At 39.1% G+C, this 18573-nt stretch overlaps 1 protein-coding gene across 2 annotated transcripts in view; it reads right to left on the reverse strand.

The window, feature by feature from the left end:
* SLC4A10 (solute carrier family 4 member 10) overlaps positions 1-15788 on the reverse strand; it is a 152558-nt gene extending 136770 nt beyond the window's left edge. For both annotated transcript variants that reach the window (XM_027637327.1, XM_027637330.1), the window contains exon 1: positions 15668-15788. In XM_027637327.1, coding sequence (XP_027493128.1) covers positions 15668-15715 — 48 coding nt within the window. In that variant the 5' untranslated portion in view covers positions 15716-15788. The remainder of the gene's footprint in view (positions 1-15667) is intronic.
* Positions 15789-18573: the final 2785 nt, after the last annotated feature.

Here is an 18573-nt window from a genome sequence, read left to right on the forward strand (position 1 = left end):
TGGTGACTGTATATTCACAACATACTGATCAGTATCAATTTTGCATTATTTCATCAGAAAATTACAGCATTTAATTGCTACTGGAGGGTATTTCATTGGTTTTGGGTTTTTTAATAAGATAAGTTGTCCAAGAGTCTAGTTCAGTGAAAATATTACACCAAACCCAGTTACACATTTTTTTTGAAATCTCAGTAGGAACTTCCATGTATTTAGGATGTTTAAATTTCTTTGAAATTTTGTACATATCCTTTAAATTTCAAGAGTTAGATCCCATCTTCTCCAGTATATTCCACATACTATGTGGAAGAAAGGCTTTCTTGCTTTTTCAACTCCCAGCTGGGTTCTCAGCTTTGAATGAATCCTGAATTGACCCATCCATCTGCTCTATCACACTTACACATCTGCAAGTAATACAGACTTAGTTTAGCTGGCTGAAAGTGCAGACAGCTGAAGGAGCACAAAACCCAATTATTAGGATCCTGAGTCTCTAAGTTAATTTCAGGTTGCTGCCACTGTAGCTCTCAGCTGCCAGGATTAGAAAACCAGTATTATAACCTACTCCTCATGGTGGGGCACAATGGACAAAGAGAGAATCAAACAAATGGAGAAAAACAGAAAACAAAAGGAAAAGAACGAAGATGAAAAGAAGATGCTAATATATGTTTGTGTAGACTGTAAAACTACTACAGAAATACCCTGAGAAATCCCATTTCTAACTTTTACTATTAATCTCAAGCAACTCCATTAGTTTCAATCAAGTTACAATGTGTTGCACCTCCCTAAATAAAATACTGAAGCACCAAAACTAGAGAGGACCTTCAAAACTAACAAATTTTCTAATGCCCAGAAAAGCTACTGTTGGTTTCACATCTCAACAGTCACATGCTGTCACCATGCAGGCAATGCTCTCTCTTCATTTGCCAAAGCAAAGCACAATGAAGATGCAAGGAAAGTGCACAGGGCAGCAGCACAGACAAACTAGACACCATCTAGGGCCCATCAGCTGAATTACACACAGCTGGTCACAGCTAAATCCAGTATCATAGCCTGTCATTAATACAATTAAAGTGAAAGCTCTTGGCATCCACCTTCAGCGAGTCTTCCTGGCTCAGTGTCAGGCTTGTGCCCTCCTTTGAGGATCATAATCGAATCTGTAAAAGAATATACAATTATTTGCCCATTGTAAAAAGCAAGTATTTGGCATGTCCTGCCATAGCTGTAGCCTATAAATTGCTGAGCAGCACACTCACAATGATCACCGAACCTTCTTGAAAGCAACCTAGATTTAAAAAAATTAGATCTGTGATGACAAGCAGAGCTATGACTTTAATAAAACTCCCAAAATTCAGCAAAAGGAAGTACTCTGGGGAAGGACAGCAGCTCACAAGCAGCTCTTGGCATCCATTCTCTATATATGGATGTGAAGACATCCATATATAGATGTCTCCTTTGCTTGTATGAAAATGAGAATGTATGAGCAGAGAAGAATGGTGTTCCTCTTCCTTTGTTACTGAATTCAGCAAGAACATAGTGTGACAGACCTCTTCCAGGCTCCTTCTGCCCAATGCTAAAACAGCAAACGTTTGACAGGTGGCGCATCTTCCTAGGTTTGGGACCTCTCGATCAGGAACATCTTTCTCCTGAAATATCCAATCTAAGAAAAAATGTAACTGATCAGAAAGAAAGTGAATTCTTTGGCACAAGAAAGTAAAGACTCATTTGGGATCACCTGCTATTTTTAAATTATCTCATCTACAGGTGAACAAGTCCTTGGTTAGACCAAAGAGAACTATTTCTCTTTCCACAGAACCATCTGAGGGATAACCCATTCCTGCAAAGTTAACAACAACAAACCTTATTTCATGGACCCCAGGAAGGAAAGCAAAAGCAGGACTGCAGAAATCTTTGAAATCCAATGTCTCAAGCTGCCCCATTATTTGTTTGTGATAGAACAAGACAAAAAAGAAACTATCAAATGGTCTTTCCTCTGGTACTTAGTCCCACTTTCTGGTGATCAGCAGTTTAAAGTTCTCCTAAGCCGCTGATTCCATCTGTTGAATTAGGATCATTGTACTTACTTACCTAATTCCTTTTTAACCTATTTACACTTATGGCCTCCACAATACCCCACATCGCTGTAATTTTTGCACTTGAACTCTAACTTTGTGGGAGAAGCTGAAAAGTTTCTCTCATTTTTAACTTAGTAATTAATAATTTTATTGAAATTCACTATTTCTGCTATAATGAAATACTTTGGATTTATTCTGTATTCATTTTTTCTTTATTTTTCACAGTATCACATCCTTTGTCTCCTGAATTGCCTCATTTCCAGAACAACTCCTAATCTACACAGCTTCAATTTGAACAGAATCTATTTCCCCACTAGTCAAGAAATCCTGAATGATGTAATATCAAGATATGATCTAACTTTACAGTCCTGAAATTGAAAGCTCAGGGAAGGCCCAGTCTCAGGTTGCCAGTCCTCAGGTCTGCATCAATGACAATATCTGAGACCATACCAGATGGTGGCTGTCACTACCCCATGACCTGTGGACAGGTCAGATAACATCCAGTATTCCAAATTTATTTTTTCTCGAAGAAATAAAAAAATAATGTGCTGAAGGCTCTCTGAAACATCTTTTTATATTGTGTCCCTATCAGCAGCCACTTAACTCTCATGAGCCCTTAAGCACAGGCAAACAGTTGTGTGAAGCACAAGAAACAGAAGCGCAGGAAAAAAACGCTCGAGTAGAACACAGCACTGAAAAGGAGCACGACCTGGACAACAAGCATCCTAGAAAACCACTGAGAGCCAGCAGTAACACCTAAAAATCAAGATGTTGCCTGAAAAAAAATGAGATATAGAAAGAAGCACACATAGGATGATTTTTGTCTTCTGGATTACCAAGACTGATGTTTTCACATTTTCCATCTCTACCATGAGAACCAAATCTTGCCTATTTTTTTTTAACTTTTAAATAAAGATCTAGAATATAGGCATTTTCTTGGTGTTGAAGCTACAAGATTGCAAGATTATAGCAGAAATATAAAAGTTAAGAATAATGATTTGATACTATATTTCCTTTATAATTTCTTGCTTTTGTCATTATACTCACAATTCATATGGATGTCTTACACTGCTCATGTTCCTAGCACATATGCAATTTAGCACTCCCAAATGACAGAAACTTTCCTATCACTGTTTTCATATCACTACCAATCAAGATATCTAAAATGAAACACTTGAAAATTGAGACTTTGTAAAGGAATCACGCTGCTGACTCCGGATTGAGACATCTTCCCATTCCAAATAAAGTAAAAAGACATCCTTTTTTTTTCCTTTTTTTTTTCTTCTTAACATTACAACCATTTCTAATACTTGTTGGAAGCTCTTTTAAGGCTTAGAATATTGTAATAAATCTCAATATGATTTTAGTGTCTTGAAGAAGTTTGGTCTACAGGAAATGCTGAGCACCTGTCAACTCAAAACAAAGCCTGGGTTTAGATAATTCCATGATTCTATGTGAGGAACTGGAACAGGTTGCCCAGAGAAGCTGTGGATGCCCCAATTCCTGGTAGTGTTCAGGGCCAGGCTGGATGGGGCTTTGAGCAACCCGGTCTAGTGGCAGGTGTCCCAGCACAAGGCAGGGGGGTTGGAACGAGATGATCTTTAAGGTCCCTTCCAACCCAAACCACTCTACAATTCTATGAAATGGAGTACAACTAGTACTAAAACACAGTACTAATAACAAATTTTAAGGCAAATTTACTTAGTCTTGTATTTCTTGAAAGCTGAAACCATTAAATTGAAGTACATATTTGCCACCAGTAAGAAATTTTAAAAATTATTGCCATTAGAATTAAATGTATTTTCATATTTGCATATGCAGACACAGACACCCTTTCTAAGCACACAAGAAAAGCCTGCTGAAGAAATATTAAATGTTAGAAGGAAAATAAACAATTTATTATGGACTATAAAAAAATGCAATCTAAAAAAAAAGAAAAAAAACTAAATCAGTCATAAGAACTCTAAATTGATATTATTTTCCCATAAAAAATATATCAGTAGCAGAACTAAACCCACTCTTAGGAATGAGTTATTAAAACCTGTACTATAACTGTAAAGCATTAACAATACCCTATTACAGCTTGCAGAGACCATTTATCAATTAATTTGTTTTTGCTCAAGACAATCTTCCCAGACTTATTTTAATTACTTTTTTACTTTTTAATAAATATGCATAATGGAAGTACTATATAAACAGTTATTTCTGCAATCACTATGAAATGAAAAATTTGAGACTCAAAGATAAAAGCACAGCAGATAGTAGAATAAAAGTCTCTGGGTTACAGCATTTGAACAAGATAAATCATAATCCTCTAGAATTTTTTAAATTTCATATCCATAAAAAAAGCAATTCCCCTAATCCATAAAATTTGCTATTTGTTGTGTCATGAAAATTAGAAGTTTTCTTCTTCTAAACAAAAAAAAAGTACAAACTGAGAGGTATTTTTAATTCTGTCCATTCACAACTTATAACTATCATTATTTGCACTCTTACAGCAGATACCTAATGTGATTACAGTCAAAAGGGTTATGCTGCAATAGCTCAGTAATTTTCACAAGCAGTCACAAGAGTAACTTCGAGAAAATAAGTAGATTTCTGCACTCCCAAAAATCTATTTGTTTGCAATCATGCTAATAAACAGGCTTATTACTCATATGTGTACTGTCCTAGCTCCTGAATAGGCCAGTCATGGACCAGGCCCACTGTGTGACAGATCCTGCGTCCACCCAGAATGAAATCACAGTCCTCATCCAAAACGTCCACACAATTTTTTTCCTAAATAAATAAACAGAAAATACAACCCCCTAAACTTGGTGGCTCATTTACAGCATCTTATCAATGCTTTCATATTCTTTATTCTGACTGTGTTTATTCCTATGTGATGCCAAGCATGAAGCACATTAGCTCAATTTTATCAAGGGTAAACCTACCTTGCATTTATGCAAGGTCAGTGCATGCAACTAAGGTATTTGAAGAGAAGACTCTGATTCTGTCTATCTTGACTACCTTGCAGCAGTTTTTTTTTACAGCCATCCTTTGTATGTAATCTAAGGGAGAACAGATAGACATAAAGAAATAAACATGAAATAATTAATGACTTCTGATGACTGTCCTAGTTAGGAATTTTAGTAGCCTAAGATCACAGAGAACTGGTTTTGCAGAGATTTCCTATTTCTAACACTGTCATTGAAACACTACTCATAATTTTTATATGATGAGCTGGTCTAAATATCAGACCGCTTTTGGAAAGTTTTCAATACTTTAGGATCAAAAAAAAATTGTTTCAGAGCAATAACACTACTTTCCCAGCAGACTTTCTCAGATCCTATATTGGGTGCTTGATCGAAACCTACATTCTTTGTGTTGAACTACCTAAGACATGTAAGGGACATGAATGTGCATAAGATTGGATTGTGTAAGTCTGAGTTGCTCACAGAAGAATAAACAAAAAATTTTAGTCAAGATTTACACATTTGCACTTTTACATGTTTCGATAATAACTTTCATTAGATGTCTTCAATATTTCCATATTTTTCTTCAAAATACTCTTTAGTGAAGTTCCAGTTGCTCCCTCTAGCTTAACTTTTTTAATAGACATACATACATTAACAAGTTTCATATTTATGGAGAAATTTGGGGGAAGAAGGCATGGTAAGGTAGTTTTGGGATTTGGGGTTGTTTGGCTGTAATGTATTGGGGTTTGCAAGTTATAATCCTGTTACTATGTACAATATCATTGTATCTGCTAAAGGGAACAGTTCCTGGGTCAGTCCAAGGCAAATACCTCATCATGGGTACAGTGTACAGTGGAGATACCCAGTTCTCCAAAACAATTCTTTTCCTCCACAAACCTGCTTCTGTCCACAGTACACCTTGTTAATGCATGCTCAGTCTTCAGTGACTTGATATTTTTCAAGGCAAAATCGTTTCTGCTGCTTCTGTTATTTTTGCCCAAATTTGGCCAATGTAGAAGCACTGGACAGAAAAGTGAAAAAAAAATTAGAGTTCACAAATATTCAGTGGAGAGTTACTCATTTTTTGCATATTTTAAGTTTCTTTTCAACTGGTCTTCTCCACTCCGGAGGTACCTGAAGTTCCGTTGCCCTGGGCAATCCTGGCTACCGTTTAGAAACCTCTCACCTACCCATAGTTATGGCTGGGCAAATAGAAAAAAACGTTCAAGTATTTGCTGGCCAAAGTAAATCAATTCAGATACAGCAGACACAGAGTCCTGAACTTTTAGACAAGACCAAGTGAAATGAACACAAACTACACAAACTATAGATCACTGAAAAACTTTTCATCTTCTCTAAAACTGAATGTGGTGTTTTCTTTAAAATCTTTAACGTTTTCCTCCTATGCCTTTTTTTTGAGAGAAGTATCTGAATGATTCCAGATTAGGTGAACATGCAGCCACAAAAAAAACCTCCTCTTTATGAAATGGGGGAGGATAAGTACAAAGGCTTCTGCACTGCTTAATGCTATTTTTGAAAGCATGTTCACCTAATCTGGAATCATTCAGATACTTCTCTCAAGAAAAGACATGAAATTCACCTATTATTAGAATTTTCACATGAGAAGATTCTTGGATGAGTATGAAACACAGCTTTATGAGTGTTTTTACAGCTCATTACCACATTTAATTTCAAAAGCTATTATAAGGCTGCTGTAAAAACAGGTGGACATAGTTAAGTACTTCACTATAACACAATCATTAAGAGGAAAAACATAATAAAGTGGAAGCTTTCTAAAAGATAATTATATAATCAGTCAAGTCATATATTTGAGCATTTCTATCTTCTCTTCAAATAAAGGAAAAGGATAGCAGTAATTGAAGAAGATGCATAATATGGGCTACAATCTAAGTTATAAAATTTTCGGAAAAAAGTAAGGTATATTAAGATCTCAGAAAACAGCAGACTTGCAGACATTGCACGAACATTTGTATTGGTGAGGATACTTTTGAAATACATACAAATTTCAAATGAGGTAGCAGTAGTCTCAAAAGAACTGGAAACTAAGATGTTTCTGAGGAACGGCATTAAGATGGCTGGCAGCAGCTGCTGCACAGATTTGGGAGTGAGGGGGTGGAAGGGAACACTAATTTTATTCTATGAATTCTTTTAAAACACTAACATGTATAATATCCCTTCTGCTGGAACGATAATGCACTGTTCTGGGACACTCTGGTTCTATTTTGGTACCTACTTAAATAGGTCACAAACATGATTAAAAGAAACTCCTAAAGTATTTTTATGAAAGTGGATACAGGTTATTCCCATTTTCACGAATTCAAAGGTAGAAATACCCATTATTCCATTGGCAATATAAAATTATAATTTTTTTAACATTTTCATGCTATAGGGTATACCAGGAGAATATATCCTCTTCCTTACGAATTTTCAGTTCATAAACTTGCAATCTTTTTAATTTTGCATTAATATAACTGAGATGCTGGTAGCACAATCTCATTTCTGCATTCTTAGTAGATGATATCGAACTTTATCTGTTACCCACTCGGGCAGAACAGGTGAGAAATTTTTTCTTAATAAGGACTGTAGTGGTTCAACCACTTCTGCATGGCTACTTAACAGCCCTTGGGAACTATATATCTACAAGCTCAACCTTGAATCCTAAGGTAAAGGATAAATCTCCGGAGCAAATGAGTGACTAATAAATTCCATTCCAATTCTCATCATTATCATCACTTAGCTGCAATCCAAATGAAAAATACCAACTTCCTACTTTTAACAGAACATCTAATTTATTGATTTAACTAAAAGCTCAAGGTTCTTTTATTTTACAGTTGTTGTAACAGGCTTTGTCTTATGAGATAAGCAAACTAAATAACTAAACAAGACTGAGAATGATGTCTTCAATTCTACAGAGTTGGGCCTTGAGAAATTATTCACATTTCTAGATCTTCTGTTAGACTTTACTTATCGTCACACGGGAATTTTGACAACTTACTTAAGCAGATTTTAGACATCATTATGCTGCTTAATTCCAAATAGAAAACTCTCATACTTTTCTGTACGTTTTCAGTCTACATTTCCAAATTTAAAAAGAAAAACAATCCACATCTTACTTTGTGAGAAAATTTGACAACATGACTGATAGGGTTGCTTTTTGGCTCCAAAGATATGGATAAATAGATGGATAGATGGATAGAGGTCGAAAGCAAAATCCTCTTTTTAGAAAGACACTAGCTCAAATTTACTAATTGCATCATTGGTCCAACCAGATCTAGGAGATCTTATCTGGGAATTACATTTTGGTTTCTGCTTCATTTTACAGCAGAAATATAGCTTTACAGAATTAAACAGTTTCACTTACTATTCAGAAGCTTGTTGTCCACCAACAAAACACAAAATTTAAAATTCTACTGACTCTTATAAACACTGAGCATATCAATATAATGCAGCCCTTTTTAATTCCTAATTTGCATTCTATAACCATAAATCCAACTATTTAAATTTACCAGTGGCATTTTCCTGAACCCCAAAATTAAAATGCTTAAGAGGAAAGAACAACCCTGAAGATTTTACGCCCCTGTGGATGCTATTCTTTGATTTTATAAAGAAAAAAATGAAAATTAATAGTCAGTACCAATGAAAAAAAAAATCTAAAGCACTTAAAATTTACACACAATCTCTGTGATTGTGCCTTTATTTTCTATTCATGTTTACAACACTATGAACATCATTAATATCACATAACCTCCACAAAGCTTTCAGTGGGAAAGATTGGACATGAAATCACCTCCTTGCTTATGGATGCTCACTTCTAAAGTAAAACCCCTATACACATTCATATGTTGAAATGGAAGATTACATGTACTTATCATCTTCTCCAGAAAAGACATGGCATTTTGCTATTCTGTTTAATGACATGACTTTAGTTTGCCAGACTAATTACAGTTTAAGTATCTATTTTCTATTCTTGCCAGGATCTAATAGCACAGTTTGGTCCTTTTCCATCCTTACACAGTTTCAGTGACCAAGAATGCCTCTAGAGAGAATCTAGTGCAATTGTTAGTGAGTGATATCTGGAACTACTCTCCAGAACAGTGGCTTCAGATCAGTGGGGTTTTTTAATTTACAGCATTTTGACTACTGTTATTAAAAGTCTCCAGAAAAAGGTGCAAGATGATCCCAATCTCTCTTCAAAAAGCAATATTAATGTGCAATACTTTCTGGCATTTTTGAGCGTGACAGCTACAAAATGATTGCTTCCATTGAAACTTGTCCTGGATCTTCTTGCAGCCCCACTGATGCACACAGACTCCTAAAAAGTCAAGAGGATTCCACAAAGGCTTAAAAACCCACATTTAAGATTTAGCATTTTACAGATACAAATTCATAAATAATGTTGCATTTTATATTTTTGTGTGGTTTTAAAACCTGCTTGTTACAAAATGGATCAACAGTAGCCATCTATCTTTTTAAGATACTCTTTTTAATGTGTTTATAGTAAATGTAAGTATTTATAGTAAATTCAGGATTCAGGTGGATTGAAATGAGGGTATCAAAATTTATAATCCAGATAAACTGCTTCTTTCTCCTCAGATTGCACATAACCTGTCATCCATCTATAACATACTTGTCCCAAAAAGACAAAAGTGAGCCCTTTTCACAGAATGATAGGATTGGAGGAGATCTCATAAGGTCTTCTAGCCCATCACTCAGCTCTAAAGCAGCAATAATTGTCTTACTTATTCTTACAGACAGTTAATACAGATTACACAAATATATTAGACAATTTGTTCCACTGTTACATTATTCCTAGCACTAGACAGCTTTTCTTAACTTCCTTCTTTATTGTCCCATAATATTTTCCTTGTTTCAGTACAGATATAAGAAAGAAACTAGTCCTTTTTGCAGCAGCAGCCTCTTACATACCAAATGTGTGTGTCTTCAGCCTCAGGAATCCCAGTTCCCTCAAATCTTCTTTCATATTTTTATGCCCATGCTGATCTTTGTTGTTCTTCTTGAATTGCTCTACATTTGCTACTCATTTCTCAAAACACACACATAGTACTGTACTAATCAGCTAATACTTTTCAAATGCCAAATATTAGTTCATGTACCTTGAAGACTTAATTTCTCCTAAACACATTACTGTGCCAGATTTTTTGCAGCAAGTTCCTAGTTTGATTAAAATTGAGAATTTGTAAATCTTGGCCTTATCTTTCATATCTCTACTGAATTTCAGTGTTTATTTATTAACAACTTTGCAGTGTCTTCTAAATAGCTGATTAAACAAAGTGAAAAGGCTCTAAGTAGGTGAACAGGGAAATCGGCAAAGACACAGAAGACTCAGGATTCAAGATAATGTTTTGCCCCAACTGCACAAGGGCATAAGCTGGATTTCCTGCTTCTGTCCCTGTATTCTTTACCCATGAAACTTAATCAGCGCCTCCTTTCCTTTCATACCAGTCAGCCATAATGTCCTCGATTCTCCAAGTCTGCACAAATCTCAACTCTCTCAGTTTTACCCTCATTTCACTCTGCAACTTCTTTTTGTCCCCCAAGACATTTCTTCTATTTTTAGCAATAGCCTTTGTCATCTATTCCAACTTTCACCTTGCCTACCCTAATAAACAACCTTGTAGAACCAGGGTGCATTTTAATCCTCTTTAAATACGGTACACTTATTTTTCATTTCATGAGAATAACTTTTAAACTTCACCAACACTGACAATTATGTTGAACATATTCAGTCCTCCATCCATTTGTATGACATAAAAATGGCATTATTATTGCAAAGGGAGTCACATGGGTATGATCTTCAATAGTTTGTTTTTTCAAGGCAGATCTGAACATATGAAAGGAACATGCAGTGCCTGTGGCTTTCTCTTCTCATATCTGACACATAACTAATTGTCCAAGATGCTTTACAGTGGATTAAGTATTCCCTCACCTGCTTAAGCTCTCTCATCCACTGAAGCTGTAAACATTACTTATTTCAGAAGCATTAAAAGACGTCACTGGAAGTATTTGGAAAAGGAAAAAGTAGAAAGATGCTTTTATTAGCAGTGGAAATTGAAAGCATATATTTAACAAGTAGAATTTGTAGGAAGACTTCAAACCAGACATAGATGCATTGAAATGAGATGATTTCCACACAGTATTCATACTTTTTCTTATTTTTGCACAAATATGTATCAGGCTGCCAATTATTCTTAAAGAGTAACACCACAGCATACTATATTTTTTAATTATGACACTGGCAAATATAAGGAGGGGGAAAGGGGAACTTAAATAAATATTTTGTTATTATTATTTGATTGTTGTTATTATCTGATTGTTACTTCATTTCATTCTAGCATTTTCCTGGAAAAAGTTTTCTTTCTTTTCACTCACAACTTGAAATCAGGCAGTAAAAGAGAAAATACCCAAAGCAGCAATTCAATCCTAAATTTATACCTACAATTAGGTTTTAGGGTTTTATTTTCAACGATGCCATTGTCTTGAGAATGTAATACTGCCTCTGTGTTTTTCCAAAAGAATCACAACATTCCTGTAGTCTCTATAAACTTGCCTTAACTGTTGCTGTAATGCTACATTTTGGTGAAGTGAACTAGGAATTAGTACTGTTATACAAACTGTGGGGTCAGGCTATGCCATCTCTTCTGACAATGAGTAATATATTTCATCTTCAAGTCTTATCAGAGGTCCCACTCAGCATTAACAAAAGCAAAAGAATTTGGCCTGTTAGTGTGAGCAGCTTCCCACACTCACCTGCTACGTTAAAAATAGTTACTACCCAAGATCTTGCTACACCATTCTCCCACATACGGAGTTCCTAAGTAGCAATAACTGTGTGCCATTTGCAGCAGCAAGAGTACTCTTGATACAAACCGACCTTACCTAGAGCATACGTACCATATCATACTATAGCACAAGCATATACAGTATCTATATATAGCTCAGCAATGTCATGCTTTAAGGCCTTTTATCTGTCAGATTTTAAAATTAAATAAACAAATAAATAGAATTAAACAGCTTCTGAATTTTAAGACTGAATGAGGAGAGTGAGAGAATATGGAAAAGTCAATTACATTTTACATACATGGGGTTTAATGTTGCCTTCAGAAAACACAGGAAAACAACACACCAAACACAAACATAGTTAGCAAAAATATTCACACTTTATCTATATTTCTTCCTTATATCTGAAATATCAAACCTCTGTCAGATAACAACCCTGTTGAGAAATCCAATTTTGACTTGCCTACAAGAGATCCAGAATGTACAGAACAAATACAAACACCTTGTGTTATGAATAAAGTCACAATAAAGTGACAACTTGCAAAATAATTTACACGCAATCCAGGTATACATGTACACAAACAAACTAGCAATATCTGGTTCTTTAAAAGGAAATCAATAGAAGATCTTTGTAGAGACCTGCACACTGTTTCTCCTGTTCTGTAAACAAATGATGACTCCTCAGCAATCTTTCAATTACTCACAACTATTTTAAAGCACTCTGAATAATCACTGAAAAAATATACTTGATGACTGATAAATAAATCATTAGATGATACCAAAAGCATGTAAGTCTGTATTTTGTTACCAAATTAGTATATGTCCTGAACAGTAAAAATTAAGACTCTATTTGCATTTTCAAGAGCAGTTTAAAAAAAATAGTATCCAGGTGAACAATTTCCTTTTTCATTTTTTCCACAATATTGCACATATAGATAACTTGCAACAGATTTCTAAAAATTTTCATCAAAATTTGTCCCCACTGCAAAAAAAAACATTAGCACAACTGCTAACAAAGGTGCTGTTGCTGCATAAGACCTGTTTTCAAAGGAAGTGACAGGAAACTGACAAGTATATTATTTAACTCCCCAAACCCACCAGCAACAATGTATTTTATTAGTCTGCAAAATGCTAGGGATTGGGGGGTTTAATTAAAAGATAACATAATAAATCAGAAACAACTTGTGATTAACACCAGAATAAAAATAGATTCCACTTGGTACAGACTGTGGGATTTTGGTGGGAAATTATATTGAGGCTTCACAATCTCTGAGCACCATTAGAAGATAAAATTAATCAAGGACCACATTTGTTATCTTTTTACTACAAATAACAATTAAAACATATCATGTGTTACAGTTTCGCCAAAGATAAAAATTAAATCTATTGCATACACCAAAGCCCTTAGACTAACCCTCGAAGGAAACAAGCTCTGCTAGGAGCCTTTATCTTCATACCCAGAGTCCACTGAACCAGGACAACACCTGGGAACAGACCTGTATTCGTTTTACAGCTTGCATTTCTGTTGTGTTTGTTTCCAGTCAAGATGAGGATTGATCCCCAAACAGAAGTCCTCTAAAGGTATGTCACAACATTACCTCCCAGACTAACAGTGCTGAAGTTAGCACCAATTCCTGTTCCTTAAACTCTGTCCTGTCTCTAGGTAAAAGACTCCCATAATGTGAAAGCCATTTCTGCCTTACCACATGCAGGGCACTAGACATCAGACACGCTGAGCCTGCCAGAGCACATACACACACTGTATTGCCTGATGCACAGAGAAAACACCACTAGGACCAAGAAATCTTGAAGACTGAAGGAGCTGTGCCTGTACCATCACTGCGGCAGGAAAACAATGTTGCTTTTTTGAGCCACACAGGCCCTCTCAGAGGCAGCAAGAGTAAGAGACAACTGAGGAAGAGAACATGCCACAACATATATTGGATGGAGAAGTTTCCCTTTGTTTGAAGCAAACAAAACTGAACTAGTCAGCTGTAGTAAATGGAGGTGGGAACCAGGACACAAACTTAACAATCAACAGTACTGATCTGCAGCTCTACTGACAGGGACCTGCACCTCTGCAGAGAGGTACTGCATCAGGGCAGGGCTCTGCCAGTCAGGGCTGCAGAGGGAACAAGGGACAATTCCCCCCTCATCGCCACATCTTCTTTGCTTCTCTCAACAACAGCAACAGCCTTTTTTATTGGGCACAGCCCTGGAGAAACAAAACTTAAAGGCAGACAGCACAAGGCAATCCTGTATGTTGTGCCTCCTGACAGCTTCTGACTCCCAGCACAGTGGCCATTGCACAGAGACAACACACATTGACAAAGCGAGAACAGCACACAGACTAGCAAGGTATGAGCAAGAGTGAGACTGCTACTGACTGCAAACTACTGCACTGGTGTGAAACACTGAGAACTAAGCCTTCCATGGAATCACAATCATGAACTACAGATGGAAATTGGGTTTACATTTAATTGTCTCTCTAAAGAAAGGAACTCGGCAGCCAGTCTGTCAGTGAAAGCAAAAGGACACTCCAGTGTCAGAAACTGAGACAGCAGCAAGTACTAGGAATTAGGATTCATAAAAGGGATCCAGAGAGCAATGGGGAAAACTGTCCCTGCCACAAGGAGAAAGAAGATGCCAGAGATAACCTCACACTGTGTAGCAACCTGCCACCGGATTGCAAAATGGACCATGTCAACAGATGATGGGAACAGACCCTATGAAAAATGGGCTTGCCATGAGTGCATCTCATCAACCTGCAGCAGCTGAGACTTGTCTCTTTCAAGCTTCATCAATGTTGTGCAGCTCGTTGTGCTAACACACAGCCATTTCAGGAGCAGCAAAGCCTCTACAGACCTATGCAGTGTGTTGACAGGGATGTGTACGCACAGTCAGGCACTTGTGTATGTACATGAGAGACTTTTCCCTGCCCCAGACAGATTTCCTGTGTAAGGCAGGAACCACCATTCACAAACAGAATCTCAGGATGAGATCAAGATCAACACCCACACTGAAAACCTTCTGTGTGTCTGCAACCCTCTATTTGGGAGAGGCCTGGCAGGAAAGAGGGTCCCTACTGATCTAGCAGTGTAAAAAGTCCCCCATCAACTGACCCCTTTCCTACTTGCAAGAGAAAGGCTGCCCAGGCGTAGATGTGCAGTCGCACCGTGCTCTGAGGCGAGGGTGCACCGCGTACTCCGCAGACGTCAATAACCCCACAGATCACCAGCTCCACGACTGAGCACCAGAAACTGCGACACGGCAGCATGAAGCAGAGCCCGGGATCCGGCGGGAAGCAGACCCTGTCTTGTCAGTGCCAGCCCTCAGCAGATTCCTCTGAGGTCTGCAAACGAGGAGGGGCAGGGACCTTCAGATACAGCCCCAGCCCCGTAGCGAGATTTCCACGGGGCAGCCCACAGGTGCTCGCTCCCCTGCGCCGCCCCACCGCCGGGGGGGCAAGGACAACCTGAAAAAGGAGATGTCGGAGGCAGGGGGATGCGGAGAAAGCGGGTACCGAGGGAAAGGAGATGCCTGAGGCGGGGGTCCGGAGGGCAGGGTGCTTGCCCCGGCGGGACACGCGCGCACAAACACACGCCGTTCCATCCCCGAGCGTCCTGGCGTCCAGACACTCCCGCCGCCGCAGCATCGCCCGGCACCGGACCGAGCCAACCTGTTTCCCCACGCACCGAGAAATCGGCTGCGATGCCCGGCACAGGCGGGCGAGCAGACGGCCCCCTGCGCCCCCCTCCCCGGCTGCCTTCCCGCGGGGCGCGTCGCTCCCCCCCGGCCGGGGCCGCGCTGCGGCAGCCGTACCGTGGGCAGCAGCGGCTCCATCTGCGCCCCTTGGTCCTGTGTCTCCATGCGGCGGCGGCGCGGCCGCGCCGGCGCCCCCTCCCCGCCGCGCTCCCGGGGCGCTGCGGGAGCCGCTGGGCTGCGCCGGGCTCCGCGCTCCGGCCGCGCTCCCGCCGCAGATCAGGATCAGGATCGGGATCGGGCGGCGCGGAGGCAGGAAGCGCGCGCCAGTCACATGGCCGCGCGCACCGCCGGCCCCAGCGCGGGGGGGCAGCAGCCGGATCCACCTGCGGGATGCGGGGAGCCGGGATGCGGGATGCGGCCGCGTCCTGCCGCCCCCGGCGGGGCTTTGAAGCCGAGCGGGCCTCGCCCCTGCACACAGGCGCCCGAGCGCGCCGGTGCCGTGAGCTCCTCCAGGGGCGCTAGAAGGGGAGCTGGCTGCGTGTCCACAGAGGAAGGAGAGAGTGGCGGAGGGACCGGGCCCCACTGAACCCCGTTGACACTATCGCAAACGTCGAGACAAGGCTCAAAAGTTTACCACTTTACACCAGGCTTCAGCCACAGGCTCCTCAAGGCTGCTGCTTCAGTGCAGTCTTGAGCCAAGATTCATTTTGATGTAGCCAGCACCAGAAGAGCACTGGAAAACAGTGACACTTCACACAGTCCTGCCCGACTTTGACCCTTAGTTACAGACTTCTTCAAATAGAGGTCTGTCCCACTCCCCACTAAGATAACCCCACCATCTTCTTTGACCTGCAAATCACAGAATATCAGACTACCGTATTCTTCCGTATACAGTTAATAGGAGTCTTACCCTCTTATTCACCCAATTTTATCATTCAAGCCTGATACACATTTAGCTTCTCCTAGTCTATCTGGCTCTGCAACTCAGTAGTTACATTCAGCTGTACGAAAACCTCAACAGGCTACACAAACGATTGTTGAAGCCTAAATCTGATATCCAAGTGAGAATATGTTGAGTCCCCACAGTACTTGTATTGCTAAGAACACAAGCACAGTGCTGCCTACCATGACAGCTGAGCTAGAAAAGTTCTCATTTTCATCACTTTCCAGTGCATCTCCCCAAAACACGTGCCCATCCAAACCTGTGTGCATAAGAATCAAAATGGACAGGGACCTGGCTAGGAAAAATAAGCTAGCAAGTAAACCTCTATCTCCCTGTTAACGCTGATCTCCTTGCCAAAACAGCAGGCCATGCCCTACATTTGGATATCATTTGCAGTCTAAAAGTAGATCAAAAATAGCTTCACTAATTCTGATTTAATTTCCTCTGCCGTGGGACATGTTCTTCAAGTCTCCCAGAGATCTTCCAGGTTGGATTATTTGTGCATCAGCCAAGTGAGACACAGAGCTGGGGAAGCAATACAAAGGAAAGGGAAGTCAAAGTGTGTTCTTACAAAAGAAGGGGGCTATTTTTCTGAGTCAAAACTGAGAATTTTGTCTTTGTACAAAGTGACACATACATGTAACCCTGTACAGAAAGACAGACAACACTATGGTCTAGATTCCAGGACAAAAACCAGATGTGTATTTTCATAACACGATTACAGATCTACAGTAATTAACATTGGAGGGCATTCGGGTCACTAGAGGTAAGGCTGTGTCAGCATTTGCACAGTAAAACCCTATTTGTAGGAGCTTATAATTAAGCTATAAAAGTCATGATGAAGCCGGGAAAGAATGTTTTTAAAAGTGATTCTCCTTCTTTAAAGAAAAGAGATTTAAAATGAATATACCACTTGTGAAACCAGGAAGACCAAAAACTGTTTCAGTCCACAGGCAGTTATTTCAATGAATTTTAGTATGAGCACCTTGGTCTTCTGTGCCTAAATATCTCAAGCTTGTCCAAGTTTTTTTTTTTAGTAGGTACTGCAATTCTTCAAGCTTAATGGCATTTACACATCTTTCACTCCCCAGTATATTCTCTCAAAAGACACTCATCCACACAGACACATCTAATAAAAGTAAAGCCCACAAATAACTCAGATATTGTGGACATGACACTATTTCCCCACATTTCACAGTGAGAAACAGGATCAAGACCACAAGTACCATGCACAGGATCTACAAGTGAATTACTGAATGGGCCATCAAAAGAGAGTTAGGACCAGCTATGTAATTGTTTTTGCAAAGGTTCTTTGTCAGAGTGTTTTATAGTCAGGAGTTCACCACTGTGGAATAATAGATGAAATATGGAAAAACTCTGTTAAATAACAAACCTCCCCAAATCATTCTGCATTGCCCTGCTCCGCACACACAGAAATATCACAGACCTCCAGAGCTACAAAGCCACAAACTGATAAGCCAAAGTCGAAGTGCAAGTCATGGTTTTGACAGCTGTGACAAACTTGCTTCTATACAAAGATCCAAAACATTGAATCCAAAAGCTCCAAAGCCAAGGACTTTGCACATACAAAAGTGGAGTAACACAAATGACCTAGCTGAAAGTTCTATTTTTCATGAAACCTAAGGTGTTTGGGTTTTTTGTAGCATTCTAGCAGTATATCACACCAAAAAGAGAATTGAAAATAATATTTATTCTCTAATTACTTTATAATTGATTTTGAATTCTGTTTTCTCTTCTTCAAGTTGGCTTCTTTCAGTGTTGCATCTAATATAAGCCATACTTCCAGGCACATCCAGAAATTTTGTAGTTATTTCTCTGTTGCAGTAATAGTGCCACTTCTCATCCCAGAAGAATTAGCTTTAAAATCATGAGATAGAACAGGCTTTAATACCCAGTTTAAACTTCTGGTACACAACTAGGTATTGTTTTCAAGCTTTTGTACATGAAGGATATGAAAAAAAGTAAGAAGAGGTTCTCAAATGAGCAGTAATTTGAGAAACGTCATCACAAGAAGAGCAGGTGTTGTGAAATCACAACATGCAGATACACTTAAGTTTTA

This window comes from Corapipo altera, unplaced genomic scaffold, assembly GCF_003945725.1.
Source record: "Corapipo altera isolate COAL_440 unplaced genomic scaffold, ASM394572v1 45, whole genome shotgun sequence".
Classification (NCBI taxonomy): domain Eukaryota; kingdom Metazoa; phylum Chordata; class Aves; order Passeriformes; family Pipridae; genus Corapipo; species Corapipo altera.